Raw genomic sequence first — 19,000 nt, forward strand, 5'->3', positions numbered from 1 at the left:
AACATATGTGAAGCACTAGGCACATAATAGGTGCCCCATTAATGGTAGCTAATTATTACCAGTCATAGTAGATTAGGGCAAAGAAAATTAAAAAAAAAAAAAAAAAAAAGAAAGAAAGAAAGAAAAAGAGAAAAAATGGTAGATAATTATTTGAGAGTAAAGTTCTTCTCAATTAATAATTCCCAAACATTATCTCATAGATAATCACTACTTGCAGTGAAAGCTAATCACAGCAGGAAAAATTTTGAAAGCTACATGTCTGGAACTTAATTCAGGTCTCATGATCTACGTGGGAACCAGAATCTGGAGTAACAGCAACAGGTTTTTCAGGATATTTGCTTTCATAAGTACCCGCCCCATTCCACTGCCCTCAGCCAGCAGTGCAAACCCTGTGTCCCTCCCAGCCTCCGCACACCCCTCACCAGAGGGGCGCGATTCCCACGCAGCCTGCTGCACCCGGCCATGAGCTTGCTCTCAAAGCTTCTGAACTAAGATTTCCAAGTGGAAATACTTGGAAACGAACTCCATACTCTTATTTTTAATCCTCAAGAGTCTCACATTCTCTGCCCACTTTTTCCCAGAGAAGTTTTCAAGAGTGTAAAGGCAAAAAGAAAGTCTCTGTACCCAAGGATAAAAGGAAAAGTCTGACAGAAGGGTAGAAAACAGCAAAGACATTCTCTTTGTTCCAAGATAAAGAACTTCCTCAAAATATTTGCATTTTCAAACGATCAATGGTGGTTATCTCTAGGTGGTGGGAGTATGAGTAATCAGCATCTTTTCTTTACAATTTTCTCTATTTGCCTAATTGTCTACAGTGACTATGTATTATCTTTCATATGATAAGATTCATTGGGATCTTATCTAATTACAAAAGCATTTTGTGCTCAATGCAGAAAAGTTGGAAAGCACAAAGAAAAAAAGTCCCCCTAAGCACATCATATAAAGATAACAGCTGTTAACATTTTGACATATGTCTTTCCAGACTTTCTCTATGCAAAAATGCTTCATTTTTGTGATCTGAAAAAAAGTAAACATTTAAGAGACAAAGTCTTAGGTCTTTAGTCTTCAATTTTATTTGTTTTTAAACAGCAACTAACCACTTGGAAATGTCCCTAACAGCAAGGGCCTGCCCCATGCATTCCAGGAGGCTCCCCTGGCCAGGGCTGGAGTCCAGGCTCCAGAATCCCCCTCACCCACACCAGCCATCAGGCCTATTTTCTCTTTGGAGACCTGGGACAGAAGGGGGTCTCCAGTTAGAGGGGAAGCTGGGACTCAGGGTCACAGTTGGAAGGGCTGGGCTCAGACACAGCTGCCTTTGTTAGTCTTAGGATATTTGGGGATTTCATAGCATGCTCAGACAGACTGTGGGAAGGCCTGGAGAGGAGCTCCTGAACACCTCTCTGGCTTCACCCATTCCTGGGCAAGCCCCACAGCACCCTTTCCTCTTGCTGGGCTCAGCGCATTGCCTTTAGAAGATGGGCATCTGGTAGCCTGTGGCACTCCAGCATGCCTCGGTGTGAACTTGTCAGCTTCAGGGAAGCACCCTCCTTTCACCCCCCTTCTCCTGGCCTAGGCAGGGTGGGGAATCAGGAAGGTGACAAAAATTCAGACCTGAGAGTTTTCCACTGCCTCCTACCACAGGGCTTGGGACCCAACTGTATCAACCCCTTATCAACTCTTACCTAAAAGGGAATAATACAAGGGCACTCTTTGTGACTTGGAGGGGCAAACCTAGGCATTTAAACCCCAAGTGTGGGCATAGCTGGGCCACCGGGCTGGAGGCAGTTCAATGCATGCATTAAAGCAGCAGGGGCAGCTCAGCGGGGAGGGTAGGAGCCCACAGGGCTGGATCTACCCTTCCTCCACCGCCATCCATACCCATGATAACCATGGAAACATAACTACCCACCTCCTGCCAGCTGCCTAGGTTCAGACAACCAGGCCTGGCCCACCTCCATCAAGCCAAGGCCTGAACTGATGCCAGGTTGGCCACAGAATGGTTGCAGGAAGAACTGGGATTGGGCAATTTGGTCAATCCAGGCTTCCCAGCACAGCTTGGGAGGACTACCACAGGAGCCTCCACACCTTGCTGTCTGGGCTGGGGTCAGACAGGGCTTAGTCAGCCAGCACAGCGGCCAGCAGAGCCAGCGTGATGGTCCCGGATGCCCTCTGCCTAGGGGCTAACAGCTACTGTGGGGCAGTAGCCCTTGCTGCAGCAGCAGCAGTCTCTGGGCCTCATTGACAGGGCTCTCTGGCTGCTGCTCCTGCTCCGCCCGTCCTGGCCGCTCAGCCAGCCCTCCGGGGCTGAGGATGTACCGATAGTCACTGGGGGTGCCCCCCACTGCCCCCACGCCACTGCCATCCCCAGCCCCACTGGTGGGCTGATCCCTGCCAGGCAGCTCCCGGCTGCCTCCCTCGGCAGGCTCCCCGGCTCCTTCAATGTTGATGTACAAGGGGTCCTGGCTGGTGGACAGCACAGACAGTTGGCCCAGGATGGTCTCCAGTTCCATGCGTAGACACGTGAAGCTCGGGCGCTGCTTGGGGTCGGCACTCCAGCACTGGTACATGAGCTCATACCTGGGGTGGAGAGAAGGGTGAGGGGAGGTAGCAGCCCCTCCCTCAAATGCAGAAGCCTCTTAATCATATGGCATTGGGATTTTTAAAAATGTTTTTCAGTACACTCGTGTGTAGGGCTTATAATGTATCAGGCACTGTTCTAAGTATTTTACATTTATTGAATTATTTAATTCTTACAACAACCTTATGCAATAAATGATCCCTATTTTACAAATGTGGAAACTGAAGCACCGAGAGGTTAAGATCCTTGACTAAGGTCACACAGGCAGAAAGTGACAGAGCTGTGATTTGAAGCCAGATAGGTTGGCTCCAAAGTCCCCCCTGTGCTGGGTGAGCAGCCCCAGCTCAGGCAGGCTGACATACTCCCTGCTCACAGATACCTGTGAGTATCTGAAAAAAAGCTTCCAGGCCTCCCCTGGCAGGAATACTTTTTTACATACAATTTCAGGAGACTTACAGACACTTGGAAGCCTGTTACTCACAATTCCCAAGGAATGTCTCAAGATAGAGGGGAAAAAAACCCTAAAAACCTAATGGGAATAGGCTGGAGACCAAGTCCAGTAAAAGCAAATGCCCAATTCTCTTGCCTATGCCCATGACAAAAGCCCCAAGCACTGCCTCACACACCCGCCCTGCTGACAGCAGTCCCGGGGAAGAGGGTGACCATGCCAGACACCAGCAGGCTGTGGGAATGGTCTGGGGCCATGGGTACATAGCCAGACCGGGACACATTCTCAAGGCTGTGCCTGGAGCCAATTGGCGCCTGTCCACCAGGCTGCCTGGTGGGAGGCTGGTGCCCGCCCATCCTCCATTGACAATGCCAGCTCCAGACTGGGAGGAGGCTGAGCCGGGGCCTGGTCCCCACCGCCCAGGAGTTAGTTTCTCCAGTTCCAGAATTGGCCGAGGCAGGCAGCAGCCACAGCAAGACCTGAGCATCCTCCCCCTACCATGCCCTGAATTCTGCTGAAGGAATAGGAGGGGCCTGGTTTACGTCCTCACATTTCTCTCTCAGGTGCAGGTGAGACACTCACAGCCCAGGCTCAGGGCACTTCAAACCTGCTACCCTAGAGAAGGACCCCACCATCCAGGCTGAACTGAATTCCTCTGCCTGTCCATCGTCGCGGCCCTCTGTGGGCCCAACCTCACAGCAAGAAAAGGTAGATTCTTTCCCCTGGATCATAGTGGACTCGCCTTCCCTAGTGCTCACAAAAGGTCCTGTGGAGGCCCAGGGAGACCCTGGTTTGGAGGGAGAGGGGTAGTAAGACTAGAACAGACAAATCACAGTTGGTGTCATGGTTAAGAGCACATACTCTAAAATCACAGGGATGTAGGTTCAAATCCCACCTCATTCACTTAATAGCTGTGTGACCGCGGCCATGTTACTTAACCTCTTTAATCCTATTTCCTCATCTACAAAATGAGAATAATAGTCTTTTCCTTGTATGGTTAAAGGAAGATTACCTGACAGAAAGCCGAAGGTACCCAGCTAATGTTAGCAATACTTACCCTCCTCTTGTCACAAGGGTTTGATACCATTCTTTACAGTGTGGGAAGTGTCACCACACGCCCCACTCCGAGGGCTTCAGCCTTGCGGAAAGGAAGAGAGGCTGTTCCCTTTTCCCCAGGATCTCAGTTCCTTATCTTAGGTCCCTTCCACTCCCTACAGAGGAGGCCAAGACCAAGAAAGCAAGCCAACCTCCCACTCCCTCTGCCCCCTCCTTAACAAGCAAGGACAGCGAGGGAGCAGCCCTGTTTTGTGGCCTGTGCAGCCCTATCTGGCGAGGAGGGAGAGCTCAGCCCGGGAGGTTTCCTTAGGCTAGCTGGGTCTTGAGAAGGCCAAAGGAGGTAGCGGTGGGGAGAAGGTGACAGGGAAACCTGCACTGTTGCTCACCCTGTACCTTCTGCCCTGGGGTTCTTAGTTCTTCCTAGAAACTGGAGAAAAGAGAGTGACAGAAAAAGGCTGGAGCAAGAAATATGGGCTAAGAGAGGGAGAAAGGAAGAAATCAGGGATGTGGTGGATGAATAGCAGCATGAGGTAGAGGCCAGCCTTCCCTCTAACTACAAGGATGTTCCTGCCAGAAAATAAAAAGACCTGGTTGAGGTTCTAAGCTCCCACTGGGCCAGCAGCCAAAACCCCAGATTCCTGTTTCCTTCCAGAATCCCCTTCCCAGGGTACTCACACGTCTTCCATACACTCTGGAGGCTGTTTCAGGCGGTTGCCGCCAATGAGGTAGTTGTAAATCTCAGCATTTTCGATACCAGCATATGGCGTCTGCCCACGAGTCATGATCTCCCACATGGTCACCCCGAAGGCCCACTGGGACAGAATCGAGGTTAGGGGGAAGGTGTCACTAGGCTTCCTGAGCCAGGCAGAGCCATGGGGCTCAGAGGCCTCATCACTGGGCAGCAAAATGCCAGAGAGCAGACCTGGGGAGGCCCTTGAGGGTCCTAAAGGTCTGTTCTGACACTAGTCCACCCCACGTGAGTTAGCACGAAGCCTCGTTGTGCCACCACCCTGCTCACCACGTCACTGTGCACAGTATACAGGTTGTCAGCCAGGCTCTCCAGGGCCAGCCACTTGACGGGCAATTTGGAGGCACAGCCCTGACGATAGTAGTCCCCACTATAGATCTTCCGGGAGAGTCCAAAGTCGGCCACACACACTGTCATGTCCTCTGCCAGCCTGCAAGGGGTATCGAAGGATGAGGTCAGCCTTCCCCCATGCTCACAGCCTTTCTAGAGCCACTCCCGAGCTGTCCCCAGTGCATATCGGATACTGTCCCAGGCAGCAGCTGAACATTAGCTAGCTCCTCCTGTACTAGCTGCTGCCTCCCACCCCCGAGCCCTCCAGAATTCATACATGCAGTTTCGAGCGGCCAGGTCCCGGTGGATGAAGTTCCGAGAGCTCAGATACTCCATGCCACAGGCAATGTCCACCATGAACCGGATCAGGGTCTGGAGGGGCAGGTTCTGGTGGGCAGACAGGGAAAGCTCAGGCTGGACCTGCCCACCCAGCTGAGGCAGGAGGAACGGGATTCCCTGGCCAGAAAGCCTAAAGACTGTCCTCAGAATCACTGGAAGGAAGGAAAGCGGATGGAGGGCCTTCCCAAGGCATGGAAGCTTTGGCAAGTCCAAGAGAGAGCCCTAGAGCCAAGACTTCCCCAACCTGCAGCTCCACAAGTCTTCCCAGAAAGGGCCCTTGCCCAGCCTCAAATTCCCTGCAGGGTTTTGTGAGAGAAAAGGAAGCCTGCTAGTGCTGCTAAAAAAAAAAAAGAAGCCTGCTAGCCTAAAGGGATTCAAATTCGGCCATTCTACTCTCCACTAGCTCTGTCAGCCCTACCCGCCAAGTCCCTCTCTGCCATGGTCTCTGTCCCTTTCCAGGCCCTCTTCTCCCACCCCTGTTTCCTCCTGGTCACCCCCACCCCAGGCACTCACAAAAGGGTTCTCCCCAATCCGGGAGGCAAGCAGGAAGGCGTGCAGGTCCCCGTGCTTCATGAAGGGCAGGATGACCATAGGGATGGGGAGACGACCTTTAGCCCTGCTCCGAAGGCTCACCCCTGGGACAAGGGAGAGTCAGGAGCTGAGCACGAAAAGGTCAAGGGACAACTCAAGTGCCTACACAATCCCACCAGCTGGGCTCCCCCTCTAGCCCTGGCTATGCTACCTCTTTTCCCACAGATTCCATACTGGCCTAGGGACTACCCAGGGGGGCTCTGGCTGCTCCCAGATCCCTAGAGCATCTTCTGTCCCCTCCTTCTCCTCCTTTGTCCACATGAGCAGTCCTCATGCACTTTGGTACTCCTCACCTGTAACGTGGTCGGGTTTTAGCCAGGACTCTCCTTGCTATGTTGCCATGTGCCTACTTACCAGGTAAGTCCAAACTTCTCTCCTACAGACTGCCCTCTCACCTTGGCAGAGCATATTTTTAGCCTGATCCTATATCTGCCTCCCCCACAAAAGGGGCTCACCAACAAGTTTGGCCACGTGTGGATGGTCAAACTCCTTCATGCAAGCCGCTTCCCTGAGGAACTCTTCAATGTCACTTGAGGCAATGATGTCAGCTGGGAGAAAAGGATGGGAAGGAGGAAATGAAGCGAGATGTGCCCCTAGCTCTGACCCAAGACTCCTAGGTCTTATCCTTCAGATGTTCTGGGCTTCCAAGGGACCCCAGAAAACAGTCAGCCATGAGCAAGAGAAACCCCCATGGAATGGTGCTATCTAACAACTTCTCCACTGCTGATGCCCTCCCTGTGGTCTGGGCAGCCCAGCAGCTCAATCAGCCACAGCTGCAATTACCCCAGGAGGGAACTCAGAGGACAGTCACTGCTGACAGCAGAGAGTGATGGCTGGGGCACAAATCTTTGTGTGTGGTTATGCTTGTGAATTATTCACGTGGTACAGACAGCTAGTGCTAACTAGCTCTTGGAAAATCTAGGGGCAAAAGAAAGCCTGCTTCAGGATCGGTCACCCCCTTTTCCCTCCCAAGGGATGCCCTCATGCCACAACTACTATCCTCTCACCTTTCAGCATCTTTACAGCCACTTTCACAAAGGAGCCATCTTCCTGCTTCAGCTGGGCCTCCCGCACTGAACCAAACTCTCCTACAAACCAATCCAAATAAGAGGGAGTCTCCTTGGCCTTGATGCCCACCCTCCTCCCTCCCAGGTGACCCTCCATGGGGACACAAAATCATCAGAGGAGGCTGGAGGAGGCTCCCTTGCCCATAGCCAAAGCAAAGCATGTTGGGAGTGGCTCCTTAGGCCTCCCTATCTCTAGGCACCAATTCCAAACTCAGGAGTCTACAAGCATATCTTGTTTATAGGCGCTGACCCCAATCCATACCCTCAAAGTGATAGGGGCAACCAAACACATCCAGCTACCCTACGGCAAACTCACGCCAATCCCTGCACAGCCCCACACACCTTTGCCCAACATCCGGCCCAGGGTGAACTGCTGCTCTGGAATGAGCACGTCTTCCAGTTTTTCCTTTAGTTCATCACTGATGCCCAAGCTGTCCACTGTGGGGAGGGGGTTGGTGAGAAAGGGGAGGGATTTCTGGTCCTGATCCAAACCCCAGCCTGCCACTTATACCCCAGCCTCTGCCCTCAGAGAACAGGGCTGAGCTGAGCTCTCCCACAGCTGGGGTGGTGACCTCCATGAAGGGAGGTCTGTGTCTTTTCCACTATGTGCCTGGGACTCATCAAGGTTCAGACACACTGATCAAGTTAATGAGTTGGCAAAAGGAATGCAGATAGAGACATAACATACCCCATTTGTCCCTCCCATGACACCCCCTACTCACATGTAGCCTCGATGCGCTCAGGCCTTTCTCGATTGAAGGACCGGGCGGCCCGGAAGTGAACAGCTGGCTCCCCCCGGGCCATGACACTGTCAAAAGCTTGCCTAAAGGGAAAGCCAGGACTTGGAATCAGCTCCAACATCTGTCACTACCTGCCTTTCCCTCCACGTCCCCACCCCCTTACCCGAACCGTGTCTCCTTCCGCCTCTTCCGAAGCAGGATGAGGGCCAGGGCAGCGGCCGTCACCAGGGCTGTGAGCACACCGAGCACCACAGGCACCCAGGATGTGCGGCTGTGGGGAGGGCCCTCCTGGCCTGTGGGAGGGAGGGGCAGTGGCACTAGCGAGGCTGACACCCAGGGGTCCCTTTAGAACTTTCCCAGGAGGGCCATCCAGCCTGATAAAGAGGCTCCTCTAAGTCAAAGTCAGTAAGGGTCCTGAGTGAAAGAGGCTCCAGAGGACGACCCAGGACTTCCTACCTGGTCGGTGACAGGCCCTGGCTGTTGTGACCTATCGCTGACCTGGGCCCCAACTGCTTAACTCTGACTTTATTAGGAGGGAAGTCACCACCAGCCTCCTCCTACCAGTCTAGGATGCCCTTGAAAGCCTTGATTCCCTGTCCCCCTCCCCCTACAGGCCTCACCTGCGTGGTCATAAGAAGAGACCACCAGTGGCTGACTCCAGGGTCCACAGCCAACTGCATTGGAGACGCACACACGCACGATCAGGTCCTTCTGGGGATCCCAGCCTGTCAAATTGGCCCTGGTCCCCTCCACTGTCAGCTCATCCTACAGCCAGGAAAAGCCCCAACCCACACTGAGCCTGAAAAGAAGGCATCCTGCTGGGGCTTGAGGGGAGGAAAAGGTCCAGCTAAGAACACGAGAGTCCAGGGGCACTGTGGATTCAGGGGCTGCAGGAACATGACCTTCTGGGAGTCATCACATTCCTGCTCCAGGCTGCAGAGGCCTCTCCAGAACACAAACAAGGCTCAGTTGGAATGCTCAGGTGGGGGATGGGAGGAGATTGAGCTGGGGACAAAGCCTTATCTGTGCCCTCCCCCTGTTGATGCAGGAATGTGCTTCCTGCTTTATACACAAAGTGGACACAGGATGCAATCTTAACAGGAGACATTCCCATGAGGCATGTGGAGTTTGCAGGGGAGGGTGGGGAGGAATGGATTCCCTGGGGCAGTGGGAGGCCCAGGCCCACCAAAGATTGTCATTCTAAAGTCGTTCAAGGCCTTAGAACCCTGAAGGCTGATATTCCAGGACAGTGGAGAAAGTGGAGGGTTCTGTCTCCCTTACCTGGGTTCCATTGTCTTGAACCCAGGACAGTTTATAGGGTCCCAGGGGGCCTTCCAAAGGGCCCTCAGGGATCACTTCTTCCCACTCCAGGATGAGGCCTGAGTCTGTGCGGATGGCATGGAGGTTTTGGGGAGCGCTGGCTGGGGCTGTACCCAAAGAGAGAAGGTTGCTCAGATCCCTGCCCTTCCCACCATCACTATCCCATGCAGACCTTTGAAACCAACTCCCAAGAACTAAAGAGCTCAGAGAACAACAGACGGGGGAAGGGTTCACCTCCCAGCTCTGACTGCTCTCACCCACCATGCTGGGGGGTAAGCAGTGGGCTGGCAGTACCCCAGCTCGGCAGTGCTGCTTTTTATCACTGTGGTTACCACCCCTCCGCCCCATCCTTCACCACTTCCCTCTCAACAGCCATGCCAGCCTTCTTGCCAGGGAACTCCCAGCAAGTTCCTGCCACAGGACCTTTGCACTTGCTGTGCCCTCTTCCTTCAGTGATTTCCCCCAAATATTTACATGATTTCATTCAGACCTCACTCAGATCTCTTTAGAGGGTTTTCCTCAACTGCCCAGGGGCACTCTTCATCATTATATTATCTGATTTTTTTCTAGTTTGCTTATCTGTTCCACTCACAAGAATGCGATAAAAATGATGCCTGAACCTTTCTGTCAGGTAGCTCCTCTCAGTCAACTCTATTCAGAACTCGAGCCAACACCACCCCTCACCTGCCCCAGCCTCTCTGCTTGGAGTCCCTTACCTAGACCCTTTGTCTGAAAGGGCACCCAGTCAGCATAGGGAGAAGGCCCCAAGGCATTGGCACAGCGCACCCTGAGGCTGTAGTTGGTGGCAGGCACCAGGTCCCGGAGCAGGCAGGTAAAGGGTGGCACCGGGACCACAACAGCCAGGACCTCCCAGCCTCCTGGGGCCTGCGTCACCTACAGAAAAGCAGAAAACTAATGACACAGGGAAGGGCAGTCCCTACGGCCTGTGAGATGAGATAGAAGATGGGATATAGGTATGGGGGCTTGAATTAATGCTTCTTCTAAGTCTAGCAGCAAACATTTGCAACCCACCCCTCCCACCTACCCTACCCCAATAACACACAGGGTTCCACACCTTCATGCCTTTGCAAATGCTGTTCCTTTTGCTTAGAATGAGCTGCTCTTCCTAGCAAAGCCCTATTTGTCCTTTAAGACTCAGTGCAAAATATCACTTTCTTGGTGAAAGCCTTTCTTACCTACTCCAGAAAACTCCTCTTGTCCCTTTGTACCTGGTGCATAACTGTTAGAGTAGTTACCATTATTGTTAATTGCTGACATGCCATTTCAAAGACTCTGAGCTTCGGGAGGTCAGAGAAACTGGAAGCCTAGGAGCACCATGAACCAGCCCCATGCCTTACATTTGAGCACAAACAGAGATCCATATACTATATGGCTGAATATTCAAACATTATAAATCAACTAACAAACTATTAAATAATCTATCTTAACATCTTGACAAATAAACCTTCAAAACAACCTGGAAGGTAAAGTTTGCATTTGTAATTCTCCAAATTCTTGAATTCCCAAGTCAGGATGAGGGGGTACCAGAAGAGCTGGCCCCCAGCCAAGGGTTTACACCATGAAAGGCCTCATGTGCACAGGTGTGGACGATGCTACACCCAAGGTCGGTTCCCATCCCCCCCCAAAAAGGGCTGCCCCTTGGGCTTAGAGGTGCACATATCACATCGTGGAAGGATGGACCAGGGAAGAGGCCCACATAGGCTCTGGAAGGAGACTCAGGGCCATTAGGGCAAGAGATCCTGAATATCTAGACTATGGTGTAGTGGTGAGGGGTCCTCATGATCTGGATGGGCATGTCCCCTTGGCCCTGCAGACTCTTTGCCCAGGGCCAAGGGGTATGGCCAAAGGAGGGCCAGAGTGGGGTCCTCTAAATAGTGGAGCCCAGGGCAGGGGCCCCTCATGCACAGGAGAACTGCCTAGAACAGTTTTGAAAGGTGCTCATTAAATACCTTTTAAGTAAACAGACTCAAATGAGCAAGCCTGCATTGCCTCTTATTTCTTATCACCTTACCCAGTTTTCCACTTACCAGGGATTAGGACCTTTCTGATTCTCTTGTTCTCTCTGGCTTAAGTTGGTGGGGGGTAGGGGAGGCATGAGAGTGGATCAGATAAATCAAAGGTTTGAGTTTTCACCCACATAAGAAAAACTCTTCCAGGTACCCCAAATCTGCTCTAGTATCTGCTTTCCAGCCTGAAGAATGCACGGTTTGAGCCAATCTGCAGAGTCACTTAGTTGCCAGAGCACCTTGGTAAGAAACAGTGGCCTGGGCTCTTCCCGCTAAGGGGCACCACCTGAATAGAGCTGGAGACCAAGCCCCATGGGCAGGTCTAGTAAGGGTGACACCACTGTCAACAAACGTGCCAGCAGGCAGCCAAAATGAATATAGCCAGGCCTAGAGAGCCTGCCCAGTCTATCTCAGCCTACCTGAACTGTACAGGATTGGAGCAGGGCTCGGCCATCAGCACCTGGCATCCAGGCCACGCTAGCATTGCTGCTGGAGAGCTTCGTCACGGTGATGTTGAAGGGGGCTGCAGGCAGTGCTGCGGATGGGGGCTTAGAGTCAGTGCTGGGTAAGAATGTGGGAGGAGGGAGCAGGAGGCATGGGAGTGGAAACTTGAGTCTCTCCCTAGCGTCTGGGGCACTCCCAGGACCACAGTGGTACACAAGCCACCGGCAGGGCACAGCTGCTAATACCTAGGAGAGTGCCTAGGCTGTGGAGAGAGGCCGCCTCTCCCTGACTCAGGGGCCCTGTCTCACCAAGGAATAAGAGAGTATGTGGGGGCAGAACCTCTAGCCTTGGGAAAGACAAATGAGAGACAGGCAGCTGCCCCTGCAGCCACAGCCCACACACCAGCTCTCTCCCTCCCTCAGCCCCTTGGGTCTCCTCTGTCCTGATGAGGCTGCTTTCCCCACCCCCAGCCCCTCACAGGGAGTGCCAGAAACAAGGTTGGGCAGGAGCTTTGACCATCTCCTACTGGCTCTCTCCCTCCCTCCCAAGGACTCTGCTTCATAATGGGAAATCTGCTGTGACGTCAGGATTCTATTCTCATCTCAGCCACGGCAGGGTCTAAGGTGCTCCCATTAGGAATGGGAGCTATGCCAATTAACCCCTCATCCCTGAGATCCCAGCAGAACTGAGGGGAGCTGGAACAGCAAATGATTCTAACCACAGGACAGCCCACTGAGAATGCCCCTGGCATCACCTCCGGTTCCTCCCCACCAAGCCAGTCCCGGCTGCTCAAGGCAGCCTCAAACTCCTGGGCTCAAGTGACCCTCCAGCCTCAGCCTCCCAAGTAGCTGGGATTATATGTGCAAGCCACCGCACCTGGCTCAGTCCTCCTACCTTGAAGGCGAACAGTAGCAGGGCGTGAAGAGGCCAGGCCTTTTAGGTTGTGAGCTTCGCAGGAAAACACGGTGCTCTGGGTCACCCCTGGGACCAGAAAACCTCAGTCAGCCCCGCACGCGGCAATTCCCACTCAGGCTCTGGCCCGAACATCCTGGAAGTCTCTCCAGCCAAAGGAAAGGGATGGATAGTGGGGCACGGTGAAATGAACAAGGATTCTGGAGACTAATGAGCCTGGATGGGGCTCTGTCTTCTCATCTCTCAAATGGGAGAATTGTGAGAATCAGGTAATGTGTGTAAAGCGCATGACATGCAGTAAGCACCTGAGAAATTTATACCACTTCTGCCACCTCAATCCCATCTCCCACAGACAACACAAAACCGCCTCCCTTTTCTGGTCACTCCTTTATTGTGCACACCAGAGCTCCTCTCTGCTCTGGGCCCTATCATGTTGGACTTGCAGATTCTTTGACTAACAATAGTTCTCAGCTCCTTATCCATGTGTCTTGTCAGCCCCAATTATACTCAATTCTTTGGGGGCTGAACAATGGCTTCTATTTCCTTTCTGTTCCCTCAGTCCCCTGTGGTGCCTAGCACAGTGTGGTGTGTAGAGTAGGAGTTTAGTGAGTACTTATTATCAGGCCGCCTGCCTGAGGGTCCCAACCACGCGCATCTGGAAGGAAGTGAACCCAGCCTCCTCTCCAATCTGCTCCAACTCCATGCCTCCTGAACAGGACCTGCCCTCCCTTTCAAGAGGGCAAGACTGTAGTCCACCTCTTCTCAAGACTCAAATTGCTGGGGACTTAACAGCTCAGTGCCCCTTCCCTCCTACCTACCAGCACATAAGACCAAGCTTGGTCTCCCGTCTTTTTTTTTTTTTTTTGGTCTCCCCATCTTTTTTCCTCAGTTAAGCCTCAACCAGAAACAGTAAACTTTGTTTTTTTTTTTTTTGGAGACAGAGTCTTGCTCTGTTGCCCAGGCTAGAGTGAGTGCCGTGGCGTCAGCCTAGCTCACAGCAACCTCAAACTCCTGAGCTCAAGGGATCCTCCTGTCTCAGCCTCCCGAGTAGCTGGGACTACAGGCATGCACCACCATGCCTGGCTAATTTTTTCTATATATATTTTTAGCTGTCCATATAATTTCTTTCTATTTTTAGTAGAGATGGGGTCTCGCTCTTGCTCAGACTGGTCTCGAACTCCTGAGCTCGAACAATCCGCCCACCTCGGCCTCCCAGAGTGCTAGGATTAGTAAACTTTGTTTCACAAATAAGCGTGCCTCACAAGTATGCGAGGTATGTGCCGAGGATCTTGGGGCCCAGGTGGGTATGCAGGCGTGACTGTGCAGAGGTATGGACAGACACAGGGTTTGGGAAAATGTCCGGAGATTTCTGGAAAGAGCCATTAGGGGAGGAGGCCCCTGTATCTTTGTGCTGGCCTCCCCCTACTCCTTCTCACTCCCCTCCTTCCCCTCCGCAGCCTAACAGTCTTGTCTTCTCAGTGTCTGCCAGATACTCCTCCCTAGCTCTGCGTGGGCTGGTTTCTGGCTCTGTCCCTTGGGAGGGGGAGGAGGGATGGGTGCCCCTGGTCTCATACAATTGATCTCCCAGGGCCAGCTGTGCATGGTCTGGCCTGCTGTGAACAAAAGGAGGCCCCACACCCTCCCTAAGCACAGCGGGATCACCACTAATCAGCCCACCCAGCCAGCCCAGCACACCTGACTAATGAGCTTAGTAATGGCGCAGCTCATGCACCCAGGCACTGGGGTTTGCTCTGGACCCTCGCACAGCAAACTCAGCAAGTGAAGCAGATGCCCACCCTCAAGGACCCAGCTCCTTCCCGGCTCAAAGTCTCTTCATGAGACTGCTCACCTGTTACATTTAAAACAGATGGAGAGGGAGCAGGTCCCCCAACCTTCGTGCCTCCTCTCCACCAGACAATGGTAACAGGTTCAGGGGGACCCACGGCCTCACAAGACAGTTGGAAAGGGGCATTAGGTGGCACTGCCAGATCTTTTGGCTCCACTGTGAAAAATGGCACACCTAGGAAGAGAAGGGGAGTGGGAGGTGAGCTTCACCACCTCTTGGCTTCCTGCTGCACAAATCACAAGTCTGCTTCCATTTGAAGTCCTCTATGCAGAAGACCCCCACAGGCCCCTCATGACTGGGTCAACAGCAGAACAGGCCTCTAGGTTGGGATGTGAAGGGTGCTTCTCTTCTTCAGCCTCCGTAGGAATATCTTTTTTTTTTTTTTTGAGACAGGGGTCTCACTATGTTGCCCAGGCTGGCCTCAAACTCCTGGACTCAAATGATCCTCCCACCTTAGCCTCCCAGTAGCCAGGACTACAGGCTTGCACTGCTGCCACCATGCCTGCCCTGCACTTTAGAAATGTATTTTATTTTTATTTATTTATTTTATTTTTTTTGGTAGAGACCGGGTCTCGCTCTTGCTCAGGCTGATCTCTTGAGTCCCTCCCGCCTCGGCCTCCCAGAGTGCTAGGATTACAGGCGTGAGCCACCACACCTGGCCCCGGCCTTAGGCATATCTTTTATGCTGCCCCCTTAGGCATGGCAGATTCTGTGAACAGCCCCCACACTCCCTTCCCAGACCTGCTCTGACAGCCTTTCTCAGAATAAGGGAGGAGGCTGGGGGTGGGGAGCTGGGGGAGGGGCATGAAGGGAGGGGGAGTGGGTGGGAGCTTTAGCAGAGTTCTGCTGGCAGGCCCCAGCTCCCTTTCAGGGCCCTTTGTTACTTTCTTAGTCACTTTGTTTTCCTGGGCTGAACAGCTCTGAGCTCCCGCAGCTGTGGCGCCTTCCTCCCCTCCCTTATCCCTCCCCCCGCTGGCCAGGGCACTTGGCAGAACAGGGTCCAGCCCCAGATGGGTGCTTGAGGCTTGTTGCTCAGACAACTGACATAGCCTGCACCCCATCAGTTGTGGATCCTAGTTGCCCCTTTGGTCCTCAGGTACCCGAACTCCAACAGGTAGGGTCTTCTGATGTCTGAGGTGGGCCTAGAGCCTGGTGCACCCAGGCCCCAGAGGGCAGTTCGGCAGCCCAGCTTCCACTGAGTTCTTCTCTGCAGAGGTATGATCACGAGCAGACAGCACCTGCTCCAGGCCAACATGCCCATGTGGCTCTGCCTCCTCACCTTCTACCGTGAGCCACACTGGCTGAGAGGTCTCAGTTTCTCCCCCATCCTCCACCTGGCACCAGTACCGGCCCGCATCAGAGCGCTCCACTGACTTCAGGCTGTGGAAACAGGATAGCAGGCTTGCTTCCCAGGGTCAAGGGGGGCAGCTCTGCTGGGCAGACTTGATGGATTCAGCCTGCCCCCACTTCTAGAAGGTTCCACAGGGTGCCGAATTAAAAAAAAAAAAAAAAAAAAAGCACAGACTTCTGGGCATCAGCACAGTCCCCAACTCCCAAGACCCAAGGAAAGAGCACAGCCTGCTCCCAGGTTGGCACCCCACACCTCCCCCTACAGTCCTGCACCTGAGGAAGCCAATCCAGTGCTGCTCGCTGACTGGGATGTACAGTTGGTCCACACTCTGGACCACAGCCCCATCCTTCACCCACTGTATCTCAGGCTCCTCCATCCCCTCCACGCTGCAGTTGAGCTTCACTGGCTGCCCCTGAGACACTGTCAGCTTCACCGGGGCTCCCATGAGCTTCAGGCCTGAGGGGTGAAGGAAAATGTGTCAGTCTACTTGAGAGGAACCTTGTCTCTGGAAATAGTTCCCATTCTCTTCCAGAATGTAACTTCTAGGTCAGAGGGTTCTTTCTCAGCCAATACCAAGGAAGTAGAGGCAGGACAGTGTGGGAGGGAAGGTGGCCTGGACCTGGGATAGGGGAAGGGGCAGGACAAGCACTCCAGGTCTCCTTTCTGTCACTGCCAAGTTCCCCCCAGATCTGAGGACCTCTTCCCCATACTCTCCTCCTGGGCTCAACCACCAAAAGGCAAGCTGGGCTGAAGCAATGGGGAGTTACCCCTGTGGAGCAGGCACTGCCCTAGGAATTACTGCTGCACCCAACTAGTGCAACAGGCTGCCAGCTCTCTGCCCAAGGTGTCAGCCCCGACCCTGAACTGCTGCCAGCACCCTCTGCACCCCACCCTTCCAAATGAAGGGAGGCTGAGGAAGGAAAGGAGGGGGTGCTCCCCTGAAGTAGAGAACATATGGCTGCAAAACCACGTCAGATCAAACACATGGCAGCCTTCCTGGCAGCCACCCGCTCTATTAATACCTGAATGTGTGCAGGGGCGGGCGATAGGAAGGTGGGAGGCAGAAGGGAGAGGTAGCGCCCTGAGCTGGGGAGCCCAAGGCCCCGGAGCCACTGTCACATCCACAGAGGCCACCCTCTGGAACCCTACCCTCTGCACACATACACACCCCCGCACCTCTCCTGGCTCTTGGTATGCTTTTAAGCAAAGAGAGGGGCAGGTGAAGTATCTGCATAGATGAAATCCAGTCCTGCTTCTTTGTGCCCTTTGCTGTGTGACTCTAGGCAAATTCCTGGGCTCTCTGAACATCAGATACACACCTTTCAGCTCGTAAATAGTTGTCACCCTCTTTCCCTTCCCTTCCTGGAGAGGCTGATATGGCAGAGAATGTTGTCTTAAGAGAAGGTTCCAGCCGGGTAGCTGCTGCCCTTGCCTGTGTCTCTTCCCTACTCCCTTCACCCTCTCAGGATCAGTCACAAGACAAGGAGGGACTGCCTCACACTCCATATACACCCAGCAGTCCCAGAGTTGTGTAGTATGAACTTGGGGAGCAAGGTGCTGCAAGGAGCACTCCTGCCACCAGGAACGGCTGGGCACCTACATGGGAGCACAAGGCTAACCCCCCTCCCCCAAGGCCAGCAACCTTGCCCTAGCCCATCCTCTCCAACATTCCCTATTTCAGGAAGCTCCGAGAGCACAGAAACTAGAGTATGCCCAGATGTATTTTTGAGCACCCTCACAACCCCTGTACCTAAATGGTAACAGAGTGCCCCTTGGGTGCTCTGCCCCAATCCCTGTGGTTTCAGAGTGGCACCTCTGTGTGTAAGGCGGGCAGAATGGGGTCCTAAACTGGGGAGGGGGGAGCAAACAGCTAGGAACAGCGAGGCGGGAAAATCCATTCCCAACACTCCCCGCTGACCACACACCCCACTCCCTTCTCTTCCACCCCTCCTGAAAAGCCCGGGGCTCAAGAAAGTTGGGGGTGGGGGCCCCAATCGGAGATCCGGCAGCGAACCCTCCGCTGCGCTCCCTCCCCCAGCCCCCAAGCCTCGGCCTTCCAGCTTTGGTCCCCCGACTCAAATCTCTGGCCCGCGCAGGCCAGGTCTCGCTCAACTGCCGTCCCTGGGCTCCGATCTCCGGCCGCGCCCCTCCGCAGCCCCCCGCTTTCCGCCGCCTCCCGGGCCAGCCCCTACCTGCGGCCGCAGACTCCGGGAGCAGCAGAGAGGCCAGACCCGCCAGCAGCAGCAGCAGCAGCCCCGGCGGCAGCGGCAGCGGCGGGAGACCGGGTCGCCCCATGCTCCGCCTCAGCGCCATCGGCGGCGACGCCGCACCATGCCGGGCCGGGCCCGCGAGCGAGCAGGGAGGAGGGAGGAAAGAGGAGGGACGAGGGAGGAGGGAGGCAGGAGGAGGGAGGAGGGCCACGGGAAGGGCTGCGGCTGCCCGGGGGGCGGCGCTGGGGCGAGTGCCTCCGAGACCCGCGCCCGCTCTGAATCGCTGCCGCCGCCGTCAGCAGCGCGGGGTCCTCGGGGCCGCTCCTGGGCCACCGCGCTCGGTCCACAGCCGTCGCCGTCGTCGCCGCCGCTGATTCATGTTCTTCTCCGAGCCGCCGCCTCCTCCCCGGCCCGCCCGCAGCCGGAGCTCGTACCGCCCCCCCGCGGAGCCCCGAGAGCCTCGCTCCGAGCGCTAACCCTGGCCTCTGCCAGCGCGCCCCCACCTCCAGACCTCCCAGCCCCAGCCGGCACCCCTGCCCCAGCTACCCCAATGCCAAACCGGAGCATCTGGCTCGGTCCCCTGGATGGGCGCCCCGGCCACGCCCCTCCTTTCCCTAAACACAGTCCAGCATCTTTTCCAACCCAACACTCCAGATCGTTCTCTCAAAACATCTCTACCCCTACCATACTCCAACTTTTGTCCGGACTCTCATCCAAGAATCCAGCACTCCCTCTCTCAGAACTTAAAGTACCTCAACCCCTAAGACATTCCCAACCATCAAGCCCCGCGAAATTGCGGTGACCCAGGGCTCCCCCCACAGGATCTGCTAGCAGCTCTTCGAGCCTCTTTTTCATTGAGCCTTTCACCCTAATCCCCCCATATTCGTGCTCCATTTCCCATGTCTTTATCGCCAAGTATCCTCCTATCTGAAAATGACCATTTTCCCCAGCCCACCTTCCCAACGTGTTTTCCACCGTGGGTCTTGGGTTTGT

The 19,000-nt window shown here is 54.3% G+C and overlaps 1 protein-coding gene across 1 annotated transcript; it reads right to left on the reverse strand.

Annotated features, from left to right (window-relative positions):
• Nucleotides 1–1,088: 1,088 nt before the first annotated feature.
• On the reverse strand, nt 1,089–18,143 carry TYRO3 (TYRO3 protein tyrosine kinase). The gene is made up of 19 exons (XM_069461229.1): nt 17,990–18,143; nt 16,070–16,253; nt 15,726–15,826; nt 14,450–14,620; nt 12,583–12,669; nt 11,664–11,779; nt 9,934–10,111; nt 9,179–9,324; nt 8,518–8,662; nt 8,061–8,190; nt 7,880–7,980; nt 7,500–7,595; nt 7,098–7,178; nt 6,546–6,638; nt 6,013–6,134; nt 5,438–5,547; nt 5,101–5,260; nt 4,758–4,894; nt 1,089–2,577 (listed from the first exon to the last, which is right to left on the reverse strand). The coding sequence occupies exons 1-19, from the start codon at nt 18,108–18,110 to the stop codon at nt 2,181–2,183; spliced, it is 2,676 nt and encodes an 891-aa protein (XP_069317330.1). The 5' UTR covers nt 18,111–18,143; the 3' UTR covers nt 1,089–2,180.
• Nucleotides 18,144–19,000: the final 857 nt, after the last annotated feature.

This window comes from Eulemur rufifrons, chromosome 2 (genome assembly GCF_041146395.1).
Source record: "Eulemur rufifrons isolate Redbay chromosome 2, OSU_ERuf_1, whole genome shotgun sequence".
Classification (NCBI taxonomy): Eukaryota; Metazoa; Chordata; class Mammalia; order Primates; family Lemuridae; genus Eulemur; species Eulemur rufifrons.

What these genes read in the sequence shown, in the direction of transcription:
- TYRO3 (XM_069461229.1), bottom strand. Translation starts at nt 18,110, where the DNA reads ATGGCGCTGAGGCGGAGCATGGGGCGACCCGGTCTCCCGCCGCTGCCG. An exon ending in ACACGTGGCCAAACTTGTTG is followed by an intron (nt 6,135 to 6,545) that starts GTGAGCCCCTTT and finishes CCCTTGTCCCAG; the next exon opens with GGGTGAGCCTTCGGAGCAGG. An exon ending in GGATTGGGGAGAACCCTTTT is followed by an intron (nt 5,548 to 6,012) that starts GTGAGTGCCTGG and finishes TCTGCCCACCAG; the next exon opens with AACCTGCCCCTCCAGACCCT.